Below are 24,741 nucleotides of genomic sequence, written 5' to 3'. Positions count from 1 at the left end.
ATGTTGCTTCTTTCTGCAGTTCATTTTTTCCTTCCTCTTCCCTTCTTTCTCTCATCTTCCTTCCTTCCCTCCCTCCCACATCTATTTCTCTTCCTCTCCCCCCCTCCAATTCCTTGATTCAATGAACAACTATCTGTTGAGTGTTTTCCTATATGCATTGTGCAGTGTTTTCCTCTAGCATTATGCTAGATGCTGGGTGAGTGTAACAGCCGTCATTCTTGCCTTGTGGAGCCTGTGATCCAGCAGGAGAAGGTGGGAAATAAGTTCAAAAACACATCTATAGGTGGTCACAGTTGGGCTACGAGCAGTGAAGGAAGCAAAGAGAATATGTTCATTCACTCATTCGTTTATTCAACACCTATTTATTGGGCATTTGGATGTGCCAGACACTATGCCAGGTGCTGGCAAAGGAAGACCCTGTAGCACCTGAAGCAGCTAGGATGCCCCTAGCAGAGCTGATCACTCACCCTAGGCCCCAGACACCAACCTGACACACCTTCCAGTGAGCACCCTGCCGGCACCCTAGATGGGCGGTTTCATTATGAATGATCAGAGCAGTGGTCTTCACCTAGGGATGATTTTGCCCTTTCCCCTCCCTGCCCCCAACACTTCCATCATCCCCCAGAGACATCTGGCAATATCTGGAGATGTTTTAGTTGTCTCAACTTGGAGGGGAGGGGTGCTATTGGCATCTAGTGGGTGAAGCCAGGGATGCAACTAAACACTCTGCACTGCACAGCCCCCACAGCTAAGAAGTATGCAGTCCAAACAGAGGGAACATCAAACTACAGGGATTGAGAAGAAAGAGGTTGTGCCTGTGTCAGCTGGTTGGTGAGGGCGAAATGTCTGGGAAAAGACGAGACTCTGGCTCGCGGTCAGCTTCCTGAGATGCTAAGACCTGTGTGTTTATCCACGGCCCTGATACTTCCCCTCCCAGAAGTGGGAGGACAGGAAGAGCTGAGGAAGCAAGGAGAAGTCTTCTACTCCCTTGGCCTTGGAACACTTCACTTCCTCACATTGTCGCTTGATTCTAGGGCCAGGCCAGGTTTTCCATGACTTTGGCCACTGAGCTGTGTCTCTTGAGGGCTGCTGCCTACGTGCAGAACTCTCCAGAAGCCTTTTGCACCATAGAGTTATGCAGTGCACCACCTGTGCAACAGTGAGTAGCAGTCCTGCTTCCTCCCTTCCTCAGCCCTGTGCCCTGAGGCCCAGCCTTCAACCCGTTTGTTGTTCACTCATCTCAATGTACTGAGTGCACAGTGGGAGCCAGGCACTGAGCCAGATGCTGGGAAGATAGGACTGATGCCTCTATTATAGAGCTCACCATGGAGAAAAAAATTTAGACAAATTATAATTTAAATAAACGAGAAGCATCTACCCAGCACCCCTTCACCCTCTTATCTCTGCCCAGGTAAGATTCTTTGGTTTCAGCAGTGCTAGGCAGGAGTCAGTAGGAAGTTCTTGCTGCTCAGGAAACCCTCCCTTGCTGAAGCCTGAAATGCCATCATTATAGATTTATCCCCCTGAATTTAATTTATATTTTGTCGTCTTAAGATCCTTTGTTTAAACTCTCAGCCTTCACCCCATGAGATATGACACTCAGCCTCTGACACACATGCAAACACACACCACTACCTTTATTTTGGTTGGCTGTCAGAAATGTTTCCACCTACCAGTACTGATTTTTTTTTCAAGGTTATATTTTTATACATCTGCTCAATTAAATTCACATTTGCCATCAGGACTGACTCATTTAGTAGGAATAGTAATTTCACTTGGGTGTCTGAGTTCACAAGACACCAGCCAAAAAGTACAAAACACATCAATGTGGTTTTTACAGACAAGCATTGAGAAGCAATTAGCCTCTCTTTTTCTTCTTTTTTATCTGTTAATCTACGTTGGGTTTTGTGCTAGCAATTACAAATTCAAAAAAAATTTCTCTAAGTAGGAGGGCTTACATCCAGGAAAAGGAAAGGGGAAGAGGTGCCTCTGAAAACTAACCTTAACATGAATATCTGGTCTTCTTTCGTTACCTCCAAAAGGACTGTTGACCTCTTAGTATGAGGTTATCAGACTTCAGTCTCCCTAATAAGAAGATTTAAGAATCTGAGGGGAAACCAGAGGGTTAGAAAAAGTCTAAGTTCCTAATCTTGACTTGATACCTCGCTGGCTGTTTGACTTTGGCCAAGTTAATTAACTTCTCTGAGCCTCAACTACCTCACTTATAAAGCAGGGATCATGTTAGTCCCTCAGAAAGCTGCGTTGCATGGAATGAGCCAGTACATGTATATGATATGTGTAGAGCGGTGGCTGGTGCATAGTATGTCCTACATAAGAATGAAAGAGCACCCTGAGGGGTGAAGCTCCTGAAAGTATAGAAAGTGGGCTTGGGAGGTGATACCAAAGATGCTGCCTTGGCTGAGCTCCACCTTCCCCTCAGTGCCTGTGCCTGCCGGGCCTCTGTCCCTGATTCTCTGTCTTCATCCCCCCAGTTCATGACCAAGAACCCCCACAAGCGTCTGGGCTGCGTGGCGGCGCAGAACGGTGAGGACGCCATCAAGCAGCACCCATTCTTCAAAGAGATTGACTGGCTGCTCCTGGAGCAGAAGAAGATCAAGCCGCCCTTCAAACCTCGCATTGTAAGTAGGCCTGTAGCTTGTACACACCGAGGGTGGGTCTGGCATCCGTGCACAGAGATGAGGGTCTGGGCACATTTCACAACCAAGATGACAAGGGCAGAAGGTCGCCAAGAAGCACCCTAAAAGAGTCTCGTCGACCCTGGGGGCTTACTGTCAAAGATACATAACCAATAGCTGTAACCAAGATGATGACTTACATGGGACACAGAGGAACCTTTTGTACTTCAATCAAATTTTATTTATCTTGACCAAAATTGTAGGCGATACTGGTTTTCTATGTGTGGTAGAGATACAAATTTCTTTATAAATAAACTTTTTTTTAATGAGTCAATTTAAAGAAAAGTATTAACTCAGTGATAGTCGCAGTCATTCTTTGGAGCTAGCACAGAGCCTGAGGCTGAGACTCAGAGGTGGACATTTGAGGAGGACTGTCCCCAGAGCGACCCGTGGAGCCCAGCTTTGTGAGATGCCATTTCTTTAGACTGCGTCTCTGCCTTCTTTGACCCACTCTCCCTTCTGCCTTCTCTCCAGCCTCAGCACACACTTCTTCCAGGTCCTTTCGCCTGTTGTGACCGTGCCAGTCAGAGGAAGGTGCAATCATTGTGTTTGAAGCTCAGATGTTAGAAAGAGGAATAGGCCTGTCGAGTCCAGGCTTGACTCAGAGAGCAGAGACCACATTGTGGCAGTGACCTGCCTCTGGAAGGGAAAAGGGTCAGAGGTGCTTTCCTTAAAGTTAGAGAGTGGGTGTGTGTAAGCATGCATGTGCATGTGCATGCACACATATCCATGTGTGTGTGTGTGTGTGTGTAAGGGGAAACTCTTAGTTCTTTTGCATCCTAGCCTGATGAAGCAATCATTTAGATAAAACTTTGGGTAACCAGCTGGCTAGTGTCCCAGGAGTGAAGGGGGCTGTGTAATGAAGTTACAGGGCAAAGCCCCAGAGTGGTGGGGCTGGGATCTCGGGCAGTGAAGACTTGTGATTATCCAGTCAGCCTTCACTCACCCCACATTCTGTCAGAGGACTCCTTCTCCATCATTTCCAAGTATAAAAAAGACCCTCCTGTGCCTTGGGAATCATCAGGGAGGAAATCTACTATATTTCAGGAGGTTTTCTGGGGGGCAATGGTTGACAGTGTGGGGATCTTAGAAATATTTCATGTCGGGGGTAAGACTCAGCTGAAGGGTGTGATCCAGGCCTCAGCCAGACCAGAGCATTCAGGTGGATGGTCCCTGGACATAGTCCCATCACCATTCTTTGTTTGCTTCCTTCTTGAGTTTTTATGATTTTCTCTGGCTGACACACAGCTTGGAACAGGCTAAGTTCAGGGTTATCTTCTTTCTTTGTTAACATCACCCACAGCTCTGGGGCCTGCCGTTCTAAGCCTGTGATGTGAGCTCGGAACAGGGCTTATGGCACATGCTAGCCTGCCTAAAGGCTGCCCCACCCCATCCCTAGGGTCTCTACAGGAGGTCTTTTAGGACAAGATGAACTGACAAGTTTCCCCAGACAAAATGAGGGGGTCAGGAGACCAGAGGCCAGGCAGAGGAGGAGAAACTTATTTTAGGTTTAATCTAAGTTGATCAAACTGAAAGAAAATTGGGAAATAGACCTGAGTAAGGAATCTAGGCCTAACAAAGAGGAACCCAGGATAAGCACAGGGCCCAGTCAGCCAGCACAGGTCTGCAGAATGACTTGAACTCCAATCTAGAGGCCAGGTCAACAAAAGGACTTGATGCTAGTCTTGCAAAGGGGCAGGGCTGGAGGAGCAGCCCCTCCTTGGGGTGCAGGCTGGAGGGGACAAGCCCCAGGGGACCGTCATCAGCAAGGGGTGTGAAAGGAACGGGGGTCTGGATGGGGCAGAGGCAGGCAGGGAGTCTTTGCGGAGAGCCCACAGGGAAGCGCGGAATTCAGGAAGCTCTTTGTGGTAAAAGGCACAAGGAAGCTTTAAAGGATGAATTCATGGAGCAGAGTCTTTCTCTGGAGTGGTCTGGTGGCCAATTGTCGCTCAGATCCAGTGGAGGCGATTGCTCTGAGATGGCCAAAGAAGCCCCGAGAATCACTGGTCTCCAGGAGCTCTTCCCAAAGCCCCAGCAATTCCTGGGGCTTCCACCCTCCAGTGTGAACTCTGAGTGCAGTGAAAGTGCGCACCTGAGAGCAGGGACACCTGGAGCAGCCCCTGGCTTCGCCAGAGAGAGGGGAGGGCAGGAAGGACAGATGTGCAGTTTCTGTGGCCCACAGGATGGGCAAGGATGCAGACAAAGGAAGGGGCGGGGGGAGTGGGGCATGAACCAGAAGGCTGAGCACGTGACCCAGTCTGCTAGCTGTAGCCCTGGCCCTGGCCAGGGGTGTGGATGCTAGGTGCTCCTGTGGACAGGGAGTGATGGCTCCCCAGGAATCAGCAGTAGAAGTCCATCCTAGGTCAGGGGTTCTTTCTATCCACGTAGAATGCAAGAGCCTGGTGCTTCCCTTCCCTGGGCCTCTCGACAGCCCCGACCTGAGACCACAGGGCAGGACTCTGCTTGCTTCCTTTGCTGAGGGGCTCAAGTAGGCTTCTGGGGGCCATCTAGGAGCTCCCTCCAAGTTCACAACTGTTTAGCATTCCTAAAGACTGAGTCATCATTGTCTTGGAAATGATCCTCTGGGCATGTTCCTGCTCGCCCCCCACAGGCTTCCAGAGTCACTCTCAACACTGTTGAGGGTCAGCAGAGAGGGCGTTTATTTGGTTGGTTTGAATTCAGTTTGAAGGAAGAAATTAGAACATCATCTGAAGGAAGGATGAAAAAGGAAACTTACATAGTACGAGAGGTGTTTCTGGTCACATATGGAGCTGAGTGATGTTGATCCTTACTAAGTTCTCAGCTATAGGGTAGTCAAGATATATTCAAGTTATATTCAAGATATATTCAACTGTGATCTCTGATCACAGTTATATCCTTGTGACAAGAGATTTCTCTCCAGAGAAATATTAAAATCGGGAAAGAACAGTCTTCATCTAGTTAGCAGGTTGAAAAGGTGTCCCAAATCTGTCCCTTGATTGAAAACTCTTCTCTGAAAAATGTTAATGGCATCATCCTGAGTCGTCTGTGGGCTGTGTGTAATGGAAACAAGTTTTAAGTTGAATTAAAGCCCACTGCGATGATGGATATACTGTATCTCATCTCTGAAAGCCCTAGTAGGACCAGTGTGGAAACTCACACAGGTGTTTATAAGCCATCACCCCCTCTAACCATCTCAGGATTCTCCCTGGCGGTGTGGAGGCCTGCCTGGCTCAGATACCAGCAGTGAGCAGGGCTCTGTGTTCCAAAAGCTGCATCAGTATAACCCACAGACAGAGCCATACATGAGAAGTCATTGGAGAGACCCTGGGAAGCTGAAGTGTGTCCTCATAGATGTCATCTTTTGTTCATGGGACAGGGAGTTCCAACACAGGACAGGCTCTCCTTGGGCTTCAGGTGTCACATAACTTAAGGACACACCAGAGAGAACCACGGAAGAATGGTTTTGACAGAGAGAGGAAGAAAAACTGGTTTGACATTGGGAACAAGTGGCCAAGGTGGTGGATCATAAGCAGCGAAGGACAGCGTGAGTTTCTCAGATCTTAGAGACGGACTCCAAGTCAAAGGAAAAAGCCACTGTGAGAAGGGAGGGGACAAGTCTGTGATCAAGTATCACCAGCTATGCACCTTGGTGGTGGCCTAGAGAAGACACTGGGCATGCGTTCCAGAAGCAAGGAAAGCTATGCATGGACTCCCCATCTCATCAGGCTGAAGATCCCCAGGGTGTTCAGTCAAGGGCCTGGGGCTCCAGAGGGAACTCTGGGGCTCCCCTGTTCTGGGCTCGCTCTACTGCTCCCTGCCCATGCCCTGCTGATGTCACACCAGGATGCCACCAGTCCCCAGGAGCCTGCTGAAAAGCTGCTTTCCACTGCTCTGCTGGCCCTACTGAATCTGAGCCCCCTGGGCAGGTGGCGGGGGGTGAGGTGGGGCAGGGGCAGGCATCCTGCCTGTCTGATTCAGGAAGGAATTGGTTTTGTCTGGTAGTGGGTACTGGAGAAACAGATTGGGTGAGGTCCTGTCATCCAGTCTAGGAGTTATGCAGAGACAAAATGTAGTGGCCTGTGTTCCAGAGTTCCTAACCATCCCCACTCCCCCACACAGACAGAGCCCCTACGCACGGGTGGGCGTAGCAAACTGCACTCTGCCCATGGTGGCTCAGCTGGAGGCTAGGGTCCCTGGATCACCCACACAAGGGCGGAGGATATGGCAGGAGAACAGCTTCCAGAACTGGTTTCCATCCCCTCCACAGGACGCCTCGCCCCTCTAAAGATATCACTGGGGAGATTGTCCAGATTCGTAGCTGGAATTTGTCCTCTGGTCAGGTTCCATCACATACTTCGATTGGCTGCTATTCCCTCCAGGCCGTGCCTTCCTGAGATGTTTGCTGAGCTGAGATTTCTGCTCCCTGGCGCCTGAACCTCCCTGTCTAAACCCTGCCCTGACTCACCAGCTGTCAGTATTTCCTGGGTTTCCTCCCTTCAGGTTTTCACCCCTTTGCGCTGACCCCACCCTAGGACATTTTTCGGTGGCCTTTGCTTCTGCGTGGAGCTTTCCTTCTCATCTTTCCTCCCAGCTATCTTATCTTGTATATCCTCCCTCCTCCACTTTCCTTTTTCTGCTCCTCCCGTCCACCTTTTCTCCTGAAACCCTTTCTCCACCCTTTCTCTCCACCCTTTCACCCTTTCTCCTCCCATACTCTACTGATGTACAAGCGATGTGCCATTAACACCGAACTGGAGACTTTGTGCCATCATGCACTCAAATCAGTTTTTCTAGGGCAGCTTGCTTCCAACCAAGGGCATACAGCAGTGGGTGGGTGGGGGAATAGAAGAGCTAGCAAGCCTGGATCTGTGACCTTTGATGCTCGAAAAACTCTCCAATATGGAATTCACCATCTATCTTACTGGGGATTTGATTCTAAAACAGTGGCATCATTTGCTGCCATTAAAAGCAGCCTATTTAGCTTTTGTGTTCCTAGTGGGCTTGCCTTCCTTGCGGACCATAGGGGAGAGAAGTGATGTGTCTGGTGTGGTTGAAGGGCATCATCTGACCTTGTCAATCCTGGAGGTATTTTGCTCACTCCTAGCACTCCTCCTGCATACTCCCACCCTGCCCGCCAAAAGCAGGAGGCTCTGAGATTATGGCTTCAGCAGTGAAATGGGGGGAAGCCAGTGGAGGAGGGAAAGGTCTGCCTTCCCAACAGCCCACCTGTCCTCAGTGAAAGCCAAAAACAATGAGGGAAATGCCAGCCAAGTAAACTTCTCTTTGTGTACATGTTCTCTCTTTTCAAGTTTGCTTCAGTGTGAATGTCCCTCTTTAAGGTAAGGCCTCCAGAATGGGGAGTCTCTCCAGGTAGGTGAGCCCTCAGGCCTGGTGACACGGAGGCCCCTTTCAACCTCATGATCTGTTCCATCCAGCCATCCACACTGCATGGCGGGACCCTCAAGGGAGGCCCTTCCTGCATGCTCCTGCATGACCAGGCTGTGCTGAGAGAAAACTGGGAAGTGGGCCTGAGACCCTCACACCCTCACCAACTCAGCGGCCAGAGGAGGAGCCCTGCTGAGCAGGCAACCCTTTCCACTAAAGCCAGCCCACCAGCTGAAGACCTCCTGAAAGCATGAATCTTGAAGACAGAGCCCCAGAGACATGAGAGGCTATCCCCATCTTCCACGTGGCAGGCAGGAGTGGGCCCAGTCAGTCCCCACAGACATATGAGGACAGCCCACTGGCCTATGTCCATGCCAGAGTGACAACCCTTAGCCTCCAAGAAGCTGCAGAGTCCCTCCAAGAGCCAGGATGCTGGCCCAGGGCTGAGGGCATGGAAAAGTCCAGGAACCTGTTTTTCGTAGTTGGCCCAGGTGGTGGCATGGTACAGTGGACAGGGCACTGGCTGTCACCCCAGAGGGACTTGGGTGGGAATAAAACTGCTCTCATAGGATAGCCATATGAACCTAGGAATTCACCTCTAGCCTTCTGGAACCCTGACCTCCTTATCTGTATAATGTGCTTGAGAATACCAGCTCACAGAATTACTACAGGATTAGCTTACAAACCTCAGATGCTTTGCGTACTACAGATTCTCAATAAATTTTAGTTCCTGTCTCTCTCCGTTCATTACCCCCAACCCAGCCTGTTATACCCCTTCTTCCTCTTATCCCAAGATTCCAAGAATCAAGAGTTCAGGATTGCAGGAGGTGGTGTGATATTAATATCTGAAGGCTGGGATGTGGAATCAGATACAACCAGGTTCCAACTGGGGCTGTCACATCTTGAGAAAGTCATCTCATTTCTCTGAACTTCTGCTGATCCATGAAACAGGGATGATAAAATCTGCCATACTGGATTGCTGTCAGGAGGGGGAAAACCTGGTGATGTGAAGTGATTAGGACAGTCCTTGATATGCAGTGGGTGCTGGGGCTGGTGCTTATACTTATGGTGGTGGAGACAGTGGGGGTCTAAGCTGAGGGAGGCAACTCTGGACCATATTTCTGATCTAAACTGGTGGAGGAGCCATGCATTCAGATAAAGGGTAACACCTTGTGTGCAGGGGAGCAGCCACCCATCGCAAGCAGAAAGGCATATAAAGACTGGCAGAGAACACAGTTTAGACTCTGCCGGAGAGCCTCCTGGGGTTTAATGCTGACGTAGCCTGTGGTCTGAGCTGGGGGAGTTCTCGGAAGGAGGAGTTCCAAGACAGTGATCCACCCTGGACACCAATATTCAAGCCCTTTACCCCTTGGAATATCCCAAGGTTCCCCACCTTTTATTCAGTGAATTTGCCCATGACCTTTACTGTTCTGCCATCATCCAACCTTTACTGTGCCTTTGCTGAGTACTGCTGTGTGACTCTCAGCGTCCCAGCCCTGAAATGGTAGTAGTCACAGCTTCCCAAGTATTTCTAAGCTAAACAGCCTCAGTGGGGTGTCTTTGACTCTGTGCAGTAAATTTCTCTCAGAGAATTCTGACTGCAGGAGCATCCCTGTGTCCAGGGACTGGAGGGCCCATGTGTGTATCACTGTGGTCCTCCCAGCCCCCCACCCCAGGGGAGGGCATTTCCATAAGCTCTAAAGTTTTTATTTATGACTTGATACCTGTTAGATTGGGATTCGTCTTCGTAGATTCACCAAACTAGTGCATATTGAATTTAATCTCCTTTCCACCCCATGAGCACTTAAGATAACACACACACATCCTATCTGGGAGCATGGGACCTAGTAGGCTATTTCTGACTGAAGTGGGGAAGAGCAGAAGCATCAGGGAAAGTTCTTGAGAGTTGCTGGATCTTGGCAGAGAAAGCCAGGAAGGGTTAGGAAGAGAGAGCTACCTGGGAAAAGGCATGACACGGAAAAGAGAAGGGCAGGATTCAGAGCAGCTCTTTTAGCTGGTGTTTAGTGAGTGTGTGCTTTGTGTCCTGTGGGAAGCCCTGGGTGCAGGGGATGTAAACATAGAAGAAAAGAACCCCCTAGGAACATGAACACTTTCATATCACCATGTGACGTAAGGAGCTGAGACGGCAGGAGGAGATACTGAACACGGAATACCTGAGGACTACGAAAAGTGAAAAAAGTGAAAGTGAAGTCGCTCAGTCGTGTCCGACTCTTTGCGACCCCGTGGACTGTAGCCTACCATGCTCCTCCGTCCATGGGATTTTCCAGGCAAGAGTACTGAAGTGGGTTGCCGTTTCCTTCTCCAGGGGATCTTCCCAACCCAGGGATCGAACCCGGATCTCCTGCATTGTAGGCAGACGCTTTACCATTTGAGCCACCACAACAGGATAAAATCCAGGATTTAATTTTGGGAGTGGAGTCTTGAGGTTTAGAAGACAGCCTCCTCCCCAATCAAGCCTGTGTGGGTCATGGGAGCCACTTCCCACCCACCATCTTGTGGATGGTCCCATCCAGGGGGCCACATAGGTGGATGAGCAGTGCCCACCTGCCCATCTCTGCAGACAAGGCTTCAGGTCGTTCTGCAGCCAGGGGTGGAGGCACAGTGGTCAGAGGCTGGGTAACATGCATCTAAGTAACAGCAGAACATTAAGCTTTTCTCATGGATGGACTCTGTCTTCCAGCCCTCAAGGTGGCATTTGCTAAAACATTATCCTAGAGTTCTGGGGCCTAGCAAACACACATTGGGTTTGTAAAGGTTTGTTAAGTTTGCACATCAACTTCAGTCTCTTTAAAGTGAGAAAGTGAGAAGGCCTGGACCACCGCCCTGCATCTTTCCGAGCCTGCGTGTTATTTGGGCTCCTCCTTTCTGGGACCTACTCCACCCCTAAAGAAGTTTCCTTGGAGCATAGAACTTGGGTGTCAGTGGAGTATTTCAGGTGTGTGAGCCCAGCTAGGTGTGGAGGAGGGTCCAAAATGATGGGGACAGTGAGATATGATCATTGCCTGAAGCAAGGAGATGGACAGATAAGCCTGGAGTAGGAATTGTCAGCTGAGGTGACCTGGAAAATAAACCAGACCTTGACTGGGCACTTCAGGCACTCCTTCCTCCTCCCCATAAGTGGCTGGCACCTCGCTGTTGCTGGAAACAACAGGATTGGTGGTCCTCTTAGGGAGACATTACAGATTCAGGCTACAGGTACCCAGATGCCTGGGATGTGGGTGTTCCACCAGATGATTCAGAATACCATCACCCCCAAAGCAGGGGATTCCAGAACTTAGCCCCTGCTGTGTATCACAGGCAGTGAGCTAAACAGAAGTCAATGGACAGGGCTGGGTCCAGGTCCCCACTGTAAGAGTCTGTGAGACCCTGCACAAGACACTGAGTCTCTCTGCTCCTTTCCTTAAAGTGAGGGACTTGCGTGGTCCCTAAGATTTCTCCCAGCCCCAGCTACTCCATGTAAACATGCTCTATGAGGGCAGGGATGTGTGTGGTTTTTAAACTCAATTATAACCGCATTTACAGAGCCTAAAAGTTACCTGTTTAAAGTGCCCATTTTGATGTGTTTTAACAAATGGATGCACCCATGTAACCACTTGTACATGAAGGTATGAACATCTCTATGTCCAAGCAGTTCCCAGATGCCTTCGCCACCAGCAGCCCTTGATCTGCTTTCTGTCCCTGGAGAGGAGATTTCTCTTTTTCCTAGGGTCTCACGTACATGGAGTCATGTTATATGTACTGTCTTATGTCTGGCTTCTTTCACCCAGCATCATGTGTGTGAGATTCATATGTTTAACTTTTCATTATGGAAAATTCCAAGCATGCACAAAAGTAGCAAGTAAAGTAGAATCCCCATGTGCCCATCACCCTACGGCAATGATTAGCAAGCTCTGGTTCAGGTGTTAGGGGAAGGATGTGCTTCCATTTCTTTCACAGCTGTGTTAGCAAAAACTACTGGCACAGAGTAGGGATTCAGTATGTCTGTGTTGGATGAATGAATGAATTCTGCAGCTCTACAAGTGTTTTTTCCAGAGAATGTTTCTCTCCCAGTTCCATCTCTAACTTCTCTTCTCACTTTTTATGGCCTAAGATCTGTTCCAATGTGCACCTAGGAATTTGGAGTGATAAGATCCTGCATTAGGAAACCTGAAATTTTTGAATGGTAAGAGAAGGTGGGTGACCTCATCTTGACTTGAGAGGCATCTATTAGAGTGTTTACAGTTGCCATTTTAAAGCCAGTAGGCAGAGCCATAATACCATCTCTTCTCCCTGGGCCAAGAGAACTTGATCTCTCTATCCAGGGCATCTTCATAAATATGGGGAGAAAAGACAGGTCAGTGGAGGATTAGGGTTTTTGCCAGGACCTATTGGAAAATTTCTTCTTTGTGTACCAGAAAGCATCCCTAGAGTAGCTAAATTCAACAGCTATCAACAATGACACTGCTTTGAAAAGTTAATGATAAATGAAAAAGGGCCCCACGGTTAGAGGCAGAGCGGGGCTGGCTTTGCCACTGTGTCTGCCCACTTGCAGCAGGAGCAGCCACGGGTCCTGCCGCTGCATGCCCTGCTGCAAGGGCCCAGCTCACTGCAGAGCCTGGCCCGGGGGCTCAGGCTTAGGGCAGGCCATGGCAGGTAGCGTGCGGTCTCCTCCTAAGACTTTTTATTCCTGGGTTTCGACCTTGTATTTCCTACACGGTTTCAGTTCCAGACACCCTGCTGGGTGCCCCTTTACCCGACTTCCGGATCTTCCCCTCAGTGGGTGGTAAAATCAATTTAGAGGGTTAAGGCAGAAAACACTTTTAATGAAGACTAGGATCGGGTTGACTAGGGTAGGGTACAGTAGAAAAGAAAAGAACTAAGTAGAGAGACGAGAACACAACTGAATCACGTAGAGTAAAGGCAAAGTGTAGCGAGCTGCGTCTTTACTTGGGGGTGGTGGAGTGAGGTGATGTTCACTAGGTTACATAGAAAACGTATTTCTATTCTTGGTCATAATGAAGAATTTCAAAGGACTGTGCTCCTCTTCACCCTTCATGTCGAAGAAATGACCCCCAAGGGTCTAGTGGGGATGGCAGCCTCATGCACTGTGAGAGATGCAGAGCGGAAGGCAGTTTTTGCTTGTTGGTTGGTTGTTTGGTTTTTAATGCAACAACACTATTGGTGAAAGCCAGTGACTGCCCACCGGGCTAGGCTCAGAGCCTCAGCCTCTTGCACAGGTGACCACAGTGATGCCTCTCAGTGGGAGGCAGGACGACACACTCCAGGGACACAGCCCGGAGTCAGAACAGGCTGAACCTAACCCTGGCTCCCCCACCTTGCACGCCTTGGGCAAGCTGTGTGCTGGTCTCCAGTGGGCATTGTGGCAGCACTGACTCCCTGTAGAGTAGGTGTGAGGTTAAACAAATCAGGCAGGTAAGCTTTGTAATACAGCCTAGAGCAGGCTCCCGTTGCTGTGCTTTATTATGTTGTCCACATGGAGGGGCTGGGCCATGCCAAACCCTGTGCTGGTGCTGGAAGTGCATGACAGACACCCAAGCCAAATGTCCTGCCTGTGGAGGAGACAGCTAACAAATAAGTCATTTTTAGCCCTGGTTACAAGGAGGGCTGGGAAAGAGGGGCACAGGGAGGTGTCAGGTATGTGAGGGGGACCAGCCTGGGTTGGGGACAGCTCCCTAGGAAGGGACATTTCTTTCCCACATTAGCAGCTCATAGACCTTTCTTGTTAGCAGCAGAATGGAGGCCTCCTGGGCTCAGGGATGGTTTCAAGCCCCTTTGTAGTATTTGAGAGGGAAACAGACACTCCCTTCCTCTCATGTCTAGTCTTGGAGAGGGGCAGGCTCCCCAATGTGAGAAGAGCTCTCCCTCTGGGCCATCACCTGGGCACTCAGCAGGATCCACTGGTTGTGAGCCAGGTACCACTAGTGACGGATGGTGTAGGTGTCCCACCCCGCCCCAAGACCCTGCCTGCCTCGCCAGGGAGCTAAGATTCTTGGGGGCACTTGGAGACACCTCTAGGCCACTTACAACTCCAATCTGAATGTCGTCAAGGGCCAGTGAGCTCTGTACAGATGATGCTGACATGAGCATCATCTAACCACATGGGCCAAAATGAATCCTGGCTGAAATGTATGCTCTGTACTTTCATTACCAAGTTTTAAATGTAAATAGTCACAGCCAACAGTGTGCCCACGTGTGGACCTGGGCAAACCTGGGAGGTTGGAAGGCTGTGAGGGTTTCAGGAGACAGGTATCAGCACCGCCCCCAGAACTGCCCAGGAATGTCTCCTTCCCTAAAAGAAATAGAGAAATACTGTGACTGTGGTTCCACCTGGTCTTGGACCAGCCTTGGATACATAGTCTGTGTTGGGACTTTTCCTGGCCGTTTTCATAGGGAGCCTTCGCATGGAGCTCCAAGAGGCCAAAGGCGACACCCTATATTGGAGCCTCCACGGTACAAGAGCCTAGGGCAAGTGGAGACATTTCCAGTCCTGAAACTGCTTCTCAGGGTTTTCTCCTCCCTGTGGTTCCTCAGAGAGTTATTCCACAGAGAATTTCAGGCCTTGTATGAGGGGAAGCTTTTCAATCTGTGGTTCTTAACTTAGCAGTGAAGTCAGCACCCCTTCCAGAACTTGCTACAGTGAACTCCAGGAAAACCCAAATATGCCCATCTACACAACACGCATGAGTGTATTTTAGGAGGTTCGTGGAAGCCCTGAAGTCCCTTCTCTAGCCGGCAGTCGGCAAACTCTGGCCCACTTGCCAAATCCAACTGCTGACTCTTTCTCTACAACCCTCAAACTGTGAATGGGTTTTACATTTTTCTTCAGTGGTTGAGGAAGAATGTTGGGTGACACTTGACCATTATAAGAAGTTCAAATGTCTGTGTCCATAAATAAAGTGTTCCTGGGACACAGCCACGCCCAGTCACTGACACCTTGTCTAGGGCCACTTCCGAGACACACAGCAGAGGCGGGTGGGTGTGACAGAGGTCCCATGGCCCACAAAGCCTAAAATATTCACTAACTTGCCCCTCACAGAAAATGTGCCACTCATGCTCTGGGAGTGGGAACCCAGGTCAAGAAGTCTTGCTTGAAATACCTTACTTTTACTTAAAATGATTGAGCCATGGAATTTACAGGTAGAAGCAGCTTCAAAAGTCACCTCAACAAACTCCCCACTTGATCAAGGACCACGTTCCCTGCTTCTGTGGGAGCAAGGGGTACAGGGAGTTGTGTCTTGGGGTCCCCTGTCAAGCTTCTGTAGGTTTCTAAACTGGCCCCTGACTTCCAAATAACCTTCAAGTAGTTGTCCCAAAATTTTGTTTTAAAAGCACCGTAGCAAGTGTTCCAAGTTTGGTAACAACTTCTTTATAACAGGGATAACTGCCCTTCCCTGTAAAGGAGATCACAGAGGACTGACTCTATTGTTGTTCAGTTGCCAAGTCATGTCCACACTTTGTGACCCCATGGACTGCAGCATGCCAGGCTTCCTTGTTCTTCACTATTTCCCAGAGTTTGTTCAAATTCATGTCCATTGTGTTAGTGATGCTATCTAACGCTCTCATCCTCTGCCACCTTCTTCTCCTTTTTAACTTCAGTCTTTCCTAGCATCAGGGTCTTTTCCAATGAGTCAACTCTTCACATAAGATGGCCAAAGTATTCGAACTTCAGCTTTAGTCTATAGACTGAGTCTATACATCCCTATAAACTACCAGTTTATGGACAAATTGTAGTTGGCTAAACTCCTTTGATCACTGAAGTATTAGCTAGGTGTGAGGGAGGAGGTTAGTGGTAGCTGATAGGAGTTTCCCATGCAACTCTTCAAATAGAATTTGTAAAAAATGTGGATTTTTTTTTTTTTAATAGTCTGGCAAACAATAATGAGGAGAGGGGGAAATGGTTGAATTCCATCATGCAGTGGATTTGATAGAATTCAACTGTAGTTGGTTGTTCAGAATGCCTGATGGTCTGAGAGACTTCGTCCATTTTTAAAAAATTAATACATTTATATATTTAAAATCGATACTTAACAAGGACCTACTGTGTAATATAGGGAACTCTGCTCAATGTTAGGTGGCAGCCTGGATGGGAGAGGAGTTTGGGGGAGACTGGATACATGTATAAGTATGGCTGAGTTGCTCTGCTGCTCACCTGAAACTATCACAACATTGTTTCTCGGCTATACTCCAATATAAAATAAAAAGTTTAAATAAATAAAGAAGTAAAAAATGCATTTAAATATGCAGACTTCCTCAGGAGTGAAGCCACTTTCCCCCAGACAAAGTTTAGATGAGGCTGTGGACCAGACTATGGGGGTGGAGGCATTTGACCTCGTGCTTGGGTGGCTCCTCATTTCTATGTGCCAGCAACAGAGGCCAGCATGCTGCCATGACTGTCTCCAGTGGACCAGGGAATGGCCAGGGACCAAGAGGCTTCCTAGTTTTAAATGCCATGAAGCTAATCATTTGTGCTTAAAAAGCAAATGGGTCTTGATCTTCTTTTCCCCTAAAAGGTGGAAACAACTTTACTAAATAGAGGTCACAAACTGGAGGACTATTCAACCCATTCAGCCAGGCTACTCTATTTTTTAATTGACTTAGTTGGCAAAAATTAGGAGATCCAGCATTAAAATGTATCTGGGGCATTTGTGGGAAATTCAGAAGACCTGGAAAGGCAGGGTCTGTGTTCTTGAAGGCAGCATCAGCGGGTGAGGCATGCACTGCACACTTTCCCCCGTCTCTACAGCTCCCCGTGGACACACACACACCCCTGCTCATTACAGAGAAAAGGATAAATGATGTCATAGCCAGCAGTGCTGAAAGTAAAATTCATCTTCTTTCTTCCTTTTTGTTTTTCTTATCTCACTTTATTCCAGAAAGTTTAAAGATAGCCCACCAGGATGTATAAAAGCACATACTGTAAATGTAAATGCAGTGAAAATGAGGAAAAACAAACAAGGGTCAGAAGACGATAAAAGATTCAGGAAGGTCCTTTTGGGTGGGTCACACTTCGGCTCTTAGCTTTTGAGAGAAGACTGGTGAGTTCTAGGGTTTGGATTATGTAGGAGATGAACGCACACTGGTTGCCCTGGTGAAACGATGATTTTTCTATGACCTGAGATCAAGCATCATCCAAAAAATGATGCTGTTTGTTCTCATCATACTGTTGGATCAATATTGACAAAGAAGCATTACTAATAATTTATATTTACTCTCTGCTGGGTACCGTTCTCATCACTTAAATGCATTATTTCACTTATCCTTATAACAAGTATATGAGGAGGACTACTAATATCCCCATTTTACAGATGAGGAAACTGAGGCACAAGAGAGACTGCATGACTTATCCAAGACCATAAAGTTTAACACGCATCCTAAATCACTAGGTTAGTCTGCCTCTCAGAGGGCAATATCTAAAGAAACTAGTGTGGCTTGCCAGTAGACTCTTGGATGTCCAGATTTTATAAAGTGCAATCAATATAAACTAAGTGAGGAATGGCATGGAATTGAGAAGGAATGCTAGCATATTGTGTGACCTTGAGGGGAAGCTGAATCCAGAATAGTTAGGCCCCTAAATAGGCTTTTGGACAACAATGTGGCCTTTTGAAACTAAGAAAAAGAAGGAAGAAAGATCCACTGATCTTTATACAGAGGGACTTGGCCAGGATGCACATCAGAATCATTCACAGAGCTTAAAGAAATAAAAACAAACAAACAAAAAAACCCCAGGTCTGGGCCCCACCCGTGGACATTCCAGTTCATGAGATAGGGGTTGAAACCCAGGTGTCCATACAGATGCATGTTTGTTTCTGATGCACCGGCAGGGTGGAGAAAACAAGGACAAATAACAAAGCTATTATTTTGCCTCTAATTTTTTCCCAAAGAGAAATATCTTAATTGTACAAAGATTAGGGCAGAAACCACTGTTGGGGGAACTGAAACCCATGTGAAGTAGATTAATGAATTATATCTAATGAAGTCAGATGGGAGCTATAACTTACCCAGGCCAGATCCTAGAGTAGTTACACTGAATCTCTGGGATGGGGGTAGCATCACTTTCATTTAAAGTTCCCTGGTGGTTCTGTTATGCAGCTGCGGTTGAAAGCCATCTCAGAGGCCCAGGTGAGTTACCTCTCAGGTTGGCAAAGAATTAGCCATGCCCACTGTTTGGTGGTTGGGATTTGACGGAATAGAGCAGTGGTACCAAATGATGGAAGATGGGCAAACATGCTCCCAGTATTCAAAAAGAGAGAAAATGACGTTTGGGATACTCTGAGATGGATGTGATTAAAGCAGATTTCTAGAAGGTTTTATGAGAAGATGGTTTGTGGACAAACCATCTTGGTTATAAGGTGGTTATAAGGTTTATGAGAAGATGGTTATAAGATGGTTAGGGGAAAATGATAATTGCTGGGAGCCAGTTAACTTCATTTCTAGACTAATAGATTAGAGAAATGCTGCAGGCATTGTGTATCTTTATTCCAGAAAGACAGTTGAAAGTCTCTGATATCATCTTCCTGAACCAGATGGAAAAAGTGACCATGGCTGGTTGATTTAACAATGAATTTAACAACCATACCCGCAAAGTGTGTTGGTGAGACTGGTTCTGTCAGCTTTATGAGAGAGCTGTTTATAGAGGGCAGGTCAGAGGGTTCTGAGACTGAACTTACCTTATACAATATTTTTAAATGCATCTTGATAGAGAGAGGGGAGGCATGGCAGTCAAATTTTAGGATGACAAAAAGCTGAAGGAGGAGGCTTCCCTGGCAGTCCAGTGGTTAAGACTTCGCCTTCCAGGTGAAGGGAGTAGGGGTTCAATCCCTGGTGGAGGAGCTAAGATCCCATATGCCTTGCAGCCAAAAAAAAAAAACAAAACATGAAACAGAAACAACATTGCAACAAATTCAGTAAAGACTTTAAAAATGATCCGGATCAAAAGAACTTAAACAAAACAAAGCTGAAGGATATGGTAGATGAGCTAGATGACAGAATTAAAATGATATTCGTATAGTACTTTCTAAAGTAAACTCTAGTTTCTGTGAAGTCACTCAGTCATGTCCGACTCTTTGCGACCCCATGGACTGTAGCCTACCAGGCTCCTCCATCCATGGGATTTTCCAGGCAAGAATACTGGAGTGGGTTGCCATTTCCTTCTCCAGGGGATCTTCCCGACCCAGGAATCGAACCTAGGTCTCCCACACTGCAGGCAGACGCTTTAACCTCTGAGCCACCAAGGAAGCCATGAGGTTTACTTTTATGCTGTCATGCAATCAACAAGCTCGGTAGATTTATTACCCCCACTTTCTTGGTAAAGAAACTGAGATCCAGAAAGGTAAATCACAGAATCGTTATTTATGGTAATCTTGACAGGCTAGAAATAAGTCCCACCATAAGAAGAAATAAAGGTTAAATGTCAAGGGTGACATTCAGATGCGAAAAATCTATTTCAGAAGATTGGGGTTTGTGCTAGTTTCCAGGGGCTACCGTAAAGTACCAGACACTGGTGGCTGACAGCAACAGAAATGTGATCGTTCTGGTGAGAAGTCTTTGATCTAGGCGCCTGCAGATCAGGTTTCCCCCTGAAACTTGCAGGGGAAGGAAGACTTCCTTGCCTGTGTCAGCTTCTGGTGGTGCCAGATGTCCCTTGGCTTGTGGCCGCATTCCTCCGCTCTTCGCATGTGTTCTCCCTGTGTCTCTTCATCAGGTCCTCCCGCTGCGCATGTCTGAGCTGTGTGTCCAAATTTCCCCTTCTTATAAGGACACCAGTCATGCTGAATTAGGCCCCACCCTGATGACCTCATCTCAATTGGATTACATTTTCAAAGACTATTTTCAAGTAAGGCTGAGGTGCTGGTGCTTAGAATTTCAACATAGCTTTTGAGGGAGACACAGTTCAATTCATTCAAGGTTAAACTGGATTGGTAAAGCTGTAAGAGCATCACTGGGTTATCACAGTTACTCCATAAATGACAAAACACTGACACTATCTTAGACGATGGTTTAATTTGAGGGTTTCCACCAAGTATAAACTGACTGCCCTTAGCGTTGCTCAGACCACAGAGTCAAGGATCAAGCCATCAGTTCTGGCCACCACATTCTAAGAAGGAAGTGGATTAAAGAATGGTGGAACACCTCCCTGGCAAGATAGGTGCTGTGAAAGGTTCCACTGGCAGCCCTCTGCGTATGTTACTCTGTTTTCTGTAAGGAAAATCGGGAAAGGGATAGAATATCTTGAGAGAAATTTCTAGGCAAATGATAGTTAACTTGAATTTGTGTCCCAACCCTATTTTTGTCAGGCAAGACACTATGTAGTTTTACATTCCTATTTCATCTAATTTCACAGGTGAACGTGTGTATAAAGATATATACATATACCCTGAAAATATATGGGTTTAATGAATACCAACTCAATGAACATGGGTTTGGGTGGACTCCGGGAGTTGGTGATGGACAGGGAGGCCTGGCATGCTGCGGTTCATGGGGTCGCAAAGAGTCAGACACGACTGAGCGACTGAACTGAACTGAATGAATATGTATGTATATCTAAAGATTTAGTTAATTGACATTGAGCAAGCATTCTAATTACTTACATGTTTCCTTTTTCTTTGAGGATATTTAAAAGAAGAAAATAGAGCTTAGATAAGCATATTGACATTTCAAAGAAAATAGAACTTAGATAAGCATAGTGGGACATTTCAAAGCTAGGAGGCATTTTGAGTTTGATTTTATGGTGAGTTAAAGGATTTTGAGCAAATGAATATGAAGGGATTGCTGTGTGCCCTGCTTTGCAACAGGTACCTTGAGGGATATGAGAGGAAAATGTGACACACATAAAAATATTAGAAGGAGGGAGGAAAAATGCATGTTCCAGGAAGTGTTATGGGGACTGGGAAAGGACGGTGAGCTGGAGGGAGCCTGGAGGCCGGGAGACTCAAGAGGGAGCTGGAACCTGAAAGCTGGATTCTTGTCCACCACATCGAGACAGCATGTCTCCCCAGGAATAGTTTGTCTCCAGGTTCTTGTCACACTCATGGGGCCAGGACCCTGGCTTGTGGTCACTCTGTTGCCTATGTGCCCTTGCTGTCATGCCAGGCAGAGATGAAGTGGTGGTCTGGGACCAGCACGGTGACTATAGTCCCATGCCGCGGCCTATAAGACCAGGGAGTTTTCTTGGCACTTTAGAAGAAAGTCATCTGTTATCTCCTCATAATCAGATGAAGACAGAAGCAGAAATCACTGGCTTCTCTGAAAGCCTGTGTTTATGATTTCAGTTCAGTGAGGGCTCTGAAAGAACTGCTCCAGCCAGACGGGAAGCAAGCATGTAGGCAACCTGCCCATGTCCGCACTGGAGTCCAAACACGGCCACAGCTGGCTGAGCCTCCAGCCCTCCACGGCCTCAGGGTGATTTAACAGACAGGTCCACCAGCTTTGCCTCTCAGATGCAATTTTTCAGAAGACTCTAGAGTGACCTGTAACTCTGTCTCCATAAGCACTGCCTCACTTCCCCACTGCAGATGCCAGAAGTGTGCCCTCCCCCAGGTCAGCCCTAGACCTCTCAGATCTAAGACCTGACTTCTGAAGGAAGCCAAAGGGAAGAGGAGTGTTGTTTTCCCCTGACACCAATAGCGGGGGTTAGGGACATACCCACAAAATCCCCAAACTTCTCTTAGCCTATCTGTCTCGATGGGATTTGCCCAAACCCTGGTTCCTTCCATTTCTGTCTCATACTAGCGACTGAAGAACTTTAGTGGCCCAGGCTGACTGCTGATGGCAGAGGAAACCCTATTAACCAGGCCTATAACCGGCCGCTTTCTGAGGGCTCTGTGGAGCTGCCATGGGCTAGGGCATCCTGCTCCGGGCTCTTTGTGTCAATCCTCAGCCTTCTGTAAACAAAAACACCCACTGGCACAAGAGTGTCTCAGGTCCTGAACCCAGATCACTTCAGTGGCTTTAGATAAAGAGGTAGCAAGAGACATGCATTCAGTCTTTTTTCTTGGTTATTTATTGAGCACTCACTATGTGCCAAGCAGTGCACCAGCCTGGGGATGGAATATTAAGTTCAACCTGATCCCTGCCCCCAGGAGCTCACAGATTAATCACAAAAGGAGGTGGGCACCCAGGGTGACAAGTGCTGTGATAAAAGTTAAGGGAGATGACAAGACCCCAAGAAGAGACCTGGAGAGACAGAGAAGTTTTCCTGAAGGCAGGGTATCTAAGCCAAGATGGGAAAGGTGAGCAGAAGTCAGCTAGGTGACGAGGACACGGGGCAGAAGTCAAAGAGGGGAGAGGGTGCTCCAGGCAGAGGACTGGCTGATTAAAGGCTCGGTTGCAGGAAGAAGCCAGTGAGTCCAAAGAACTTCATGGTTCCATAGGGCCCAGGAGATAAAGCTAGGTAAGTGGGCAGGGACCAGATCCCAAAGGGCCTTAGAAGTGGTTAAGAAACTGGTGCTTTTTCCGAGAGCAGTAAGGCACTGTTGGAAGAATCTCAGTGGCTGGAGGAAGACCAGGATGTCCAGGCAGGCCCTGGCTCACACTAGTTCAGGATTTGAAAGCACAAAGAGAAGTGTGAGCTCAGGCCCTGCACTCCAAAGCTCATGGCACTCATGGGCTGCACTGGAGATCCAGCCAAGCTGAGCATGAGGCATGCTCAAGGCACATGGTGCTAAGATTAAGAGGCAGGGTAGGAGCTCACATTTATTGGGTGCCCACTATGTGTCAGGATTTGCACTGAGGCACCACACATCTGGCATCTAACTCAGTCCTCAAGGCTATCGTAGGGCTCCTGGCACCACCCCCATTTTACAGATGAAAAGACCAAGGCTCAAAGAGGTTTCTTTCACAATGTCATCAAACCAGAAAGGGGACGGTACCAAGATGGGAGGTCAGCCAGTGCTCTTTCTCCTCCTCCATGCAGTGTCCCCTCCATGTGGGTCAGAGGATGTGGGAAGGGCTTCATGGAGGAGTTAAGGTGTGAAGAGTTAGATGGCTGTTCCCTGTGTCCCGGCGTCACCTCTCAGGCTGTGTGGTGGGGGCTAGGAGTCAGGTGTTTAGACAAGAGGAGAGGCAAATGGGAGGACTGAAGATCCAGGTAAACAGGGACTTTGTCCATCAGAACCTTGGAGATGAGTCCTATACCTGCTCTGTAAGGGAGACAGCAGCTTTCCAAAGGGTGAAACCAGTGAGTAAAGGATATAGTCCCCAATCCTCTAAATGTGAGGATGTGAGGCTGCCTACATGCTATTAACACGGGATGGGTTTCCTCAGAGATACTTGCTCTGGAAAACCTCCCAAGCCTCTAAGGTTAATTAATAGCCAGGAACTGTGAGTTATATGAATGGAAATGAATAACTGACAAGGATCTAAGATGTCTCCAAGGGAAATAGGCCTGGACCAGGTAGCATAAGGGTTGCATGAGCCAAGTAGGTTCTTCCATAGAGATCTTGAAGAATGGCATACTCGCTCACATGCCACCAATGATTCTGGGACCCCTGGAAAGCCCAGAGCTGAGCTTGATTGCTCCCCAAGCCAGCCCACCATGCACCTGGAAAAAGATGTCCCTAGCTGTGTTGACTGGGCCCGGTTCCCTGGTAGGCAGTCAGCAAGTTGGGACATTCAGACATCCTGTGGAACCTAGCTCCATCACTATGCTCAGTTGACCTCAGGAAATTAAATCAGTTTCCATGACTAGTGGACTCAAATGATTGAAAGGTGAAGCACAAGAAGTTAAACAGGGGAGTCAATGCCAAAGCCTCTACAGATTTCCCGAGGCTCCCTATACACCGGCCTCCTGCCCCATTAGTGACCAGTGAAGAGGAGGCCGGAAGGAGGGGGTCCTGCCCCTGAAAGGTCCTGGATATAGCCCACCATCAGTGGTGTTCAAACCAAGTTTCCCTTCTGCCCCATTCTCTGCCAGTCTTCCTCACCAACTCCCTCTCCTCCTGCCCCCGCTGAGGATGCCTCTTGGTCCCCGTCCAGAATGATACTTGGTGCTTCCCATGCTGCTGTCGCCTTCTTCCCCATCCTGCTCCTCCCCCAGCACCATGGGCCCACATGCTTTACCCCTCTTCAATCAAAGTGAACCCCTCGCTTCTGTGATAGAGACCTTCAGGAGAGGAGTCTTCACATCCTCTCCCCAGGCAGCTGCCCTCCTGGGTCCCACATGCATCACTGTGGAGATGGGCTTTGTAGTTCCCCTCTGAAGTCTCTCTCCATGCAGGGCCTCACTTTTCCTTTTGCTCTGTACATGCTGGAGATGGAGAACGTGTCATCCTCTTGCCTGGAGCCAGCCCTCCTGTAGGAATGGCTGAGCCACTCCTCAGTTTTCTCATCTCAGGGGCAGCACACACCCCCTTCTGCTGCAAGTACTGTTTCTGTCCCTGCGGCTTTCTTCTGTCCCCCCTTCCAAGGTCTCTGAGCCCTACTGAGCTCTGGTGGCTCAAGGCCGGAGAGAAGATGCCAAGCAGGACTGATGGGGGCTGCAGTATGGGAAAGATTAGCTCATCTCTTCTCCGTGGCGTCTGTCTGATTCGGACCTCAATCTGGAACAGTTTGGAAACAGACTCCCCTGCCAAGTTCACCTCGCCATGTGCCACTCTCTCCCAGATCCACAGCCCTCTCCCACCATGCTGGCTTACTAGCAAGCCTTTCTGCCTTTACTTCA

General features: G+C 48.2%; 1 protein-coding gene across 9 annotated transcripts in view; it reads left to right on the top strand.

Annotated features, from left to right (window-relative positions):
• Window positions 1-24,741, top strand: part of PRKCE (protein kinase C epsilon) — a 631,244-nt gene that overhangs the window by 523,359 nt on the left and 83,144 nt on the right. For all 9 annotated transcript variants that reach the window (XR_014082521.1, XR_014082522.1, XM_081592037.1 and 6 more), the window contains one exon: window positions 2,493-2,639. Coding sequence is in view for 7 of the 9 variants with exons in the window: in XM_081592037.1 (XP_081448163.1) it covers window positions 2,493-2,639 (147 nt within the window). In the remaining 2 variants the exon portion in view is untranslated. The remainder of the gene's footprint in view (window positions 1-2,492; window positions 2,640-24,741) is intronic.

Source organism: Giraffa tippelskirchi, chromosome 4 (genome assembly GCF_054371585.1).
Source record: "Giraffa tippelskirchi isolate mGirTip1 chromosome 4, T2T-mGirTip1v1.2.pri, whole genome shotgun sequence".
Lineage (NCBI taxonomy): Eukaryota > Metazoa > Chordata > Mammalia > Artiodactyla > Giraffidae > Giraffa > Giraffa tippelskirchi.
This window is presented reverse-complemented; position numbering and strand designations above follow the sequence as displayed.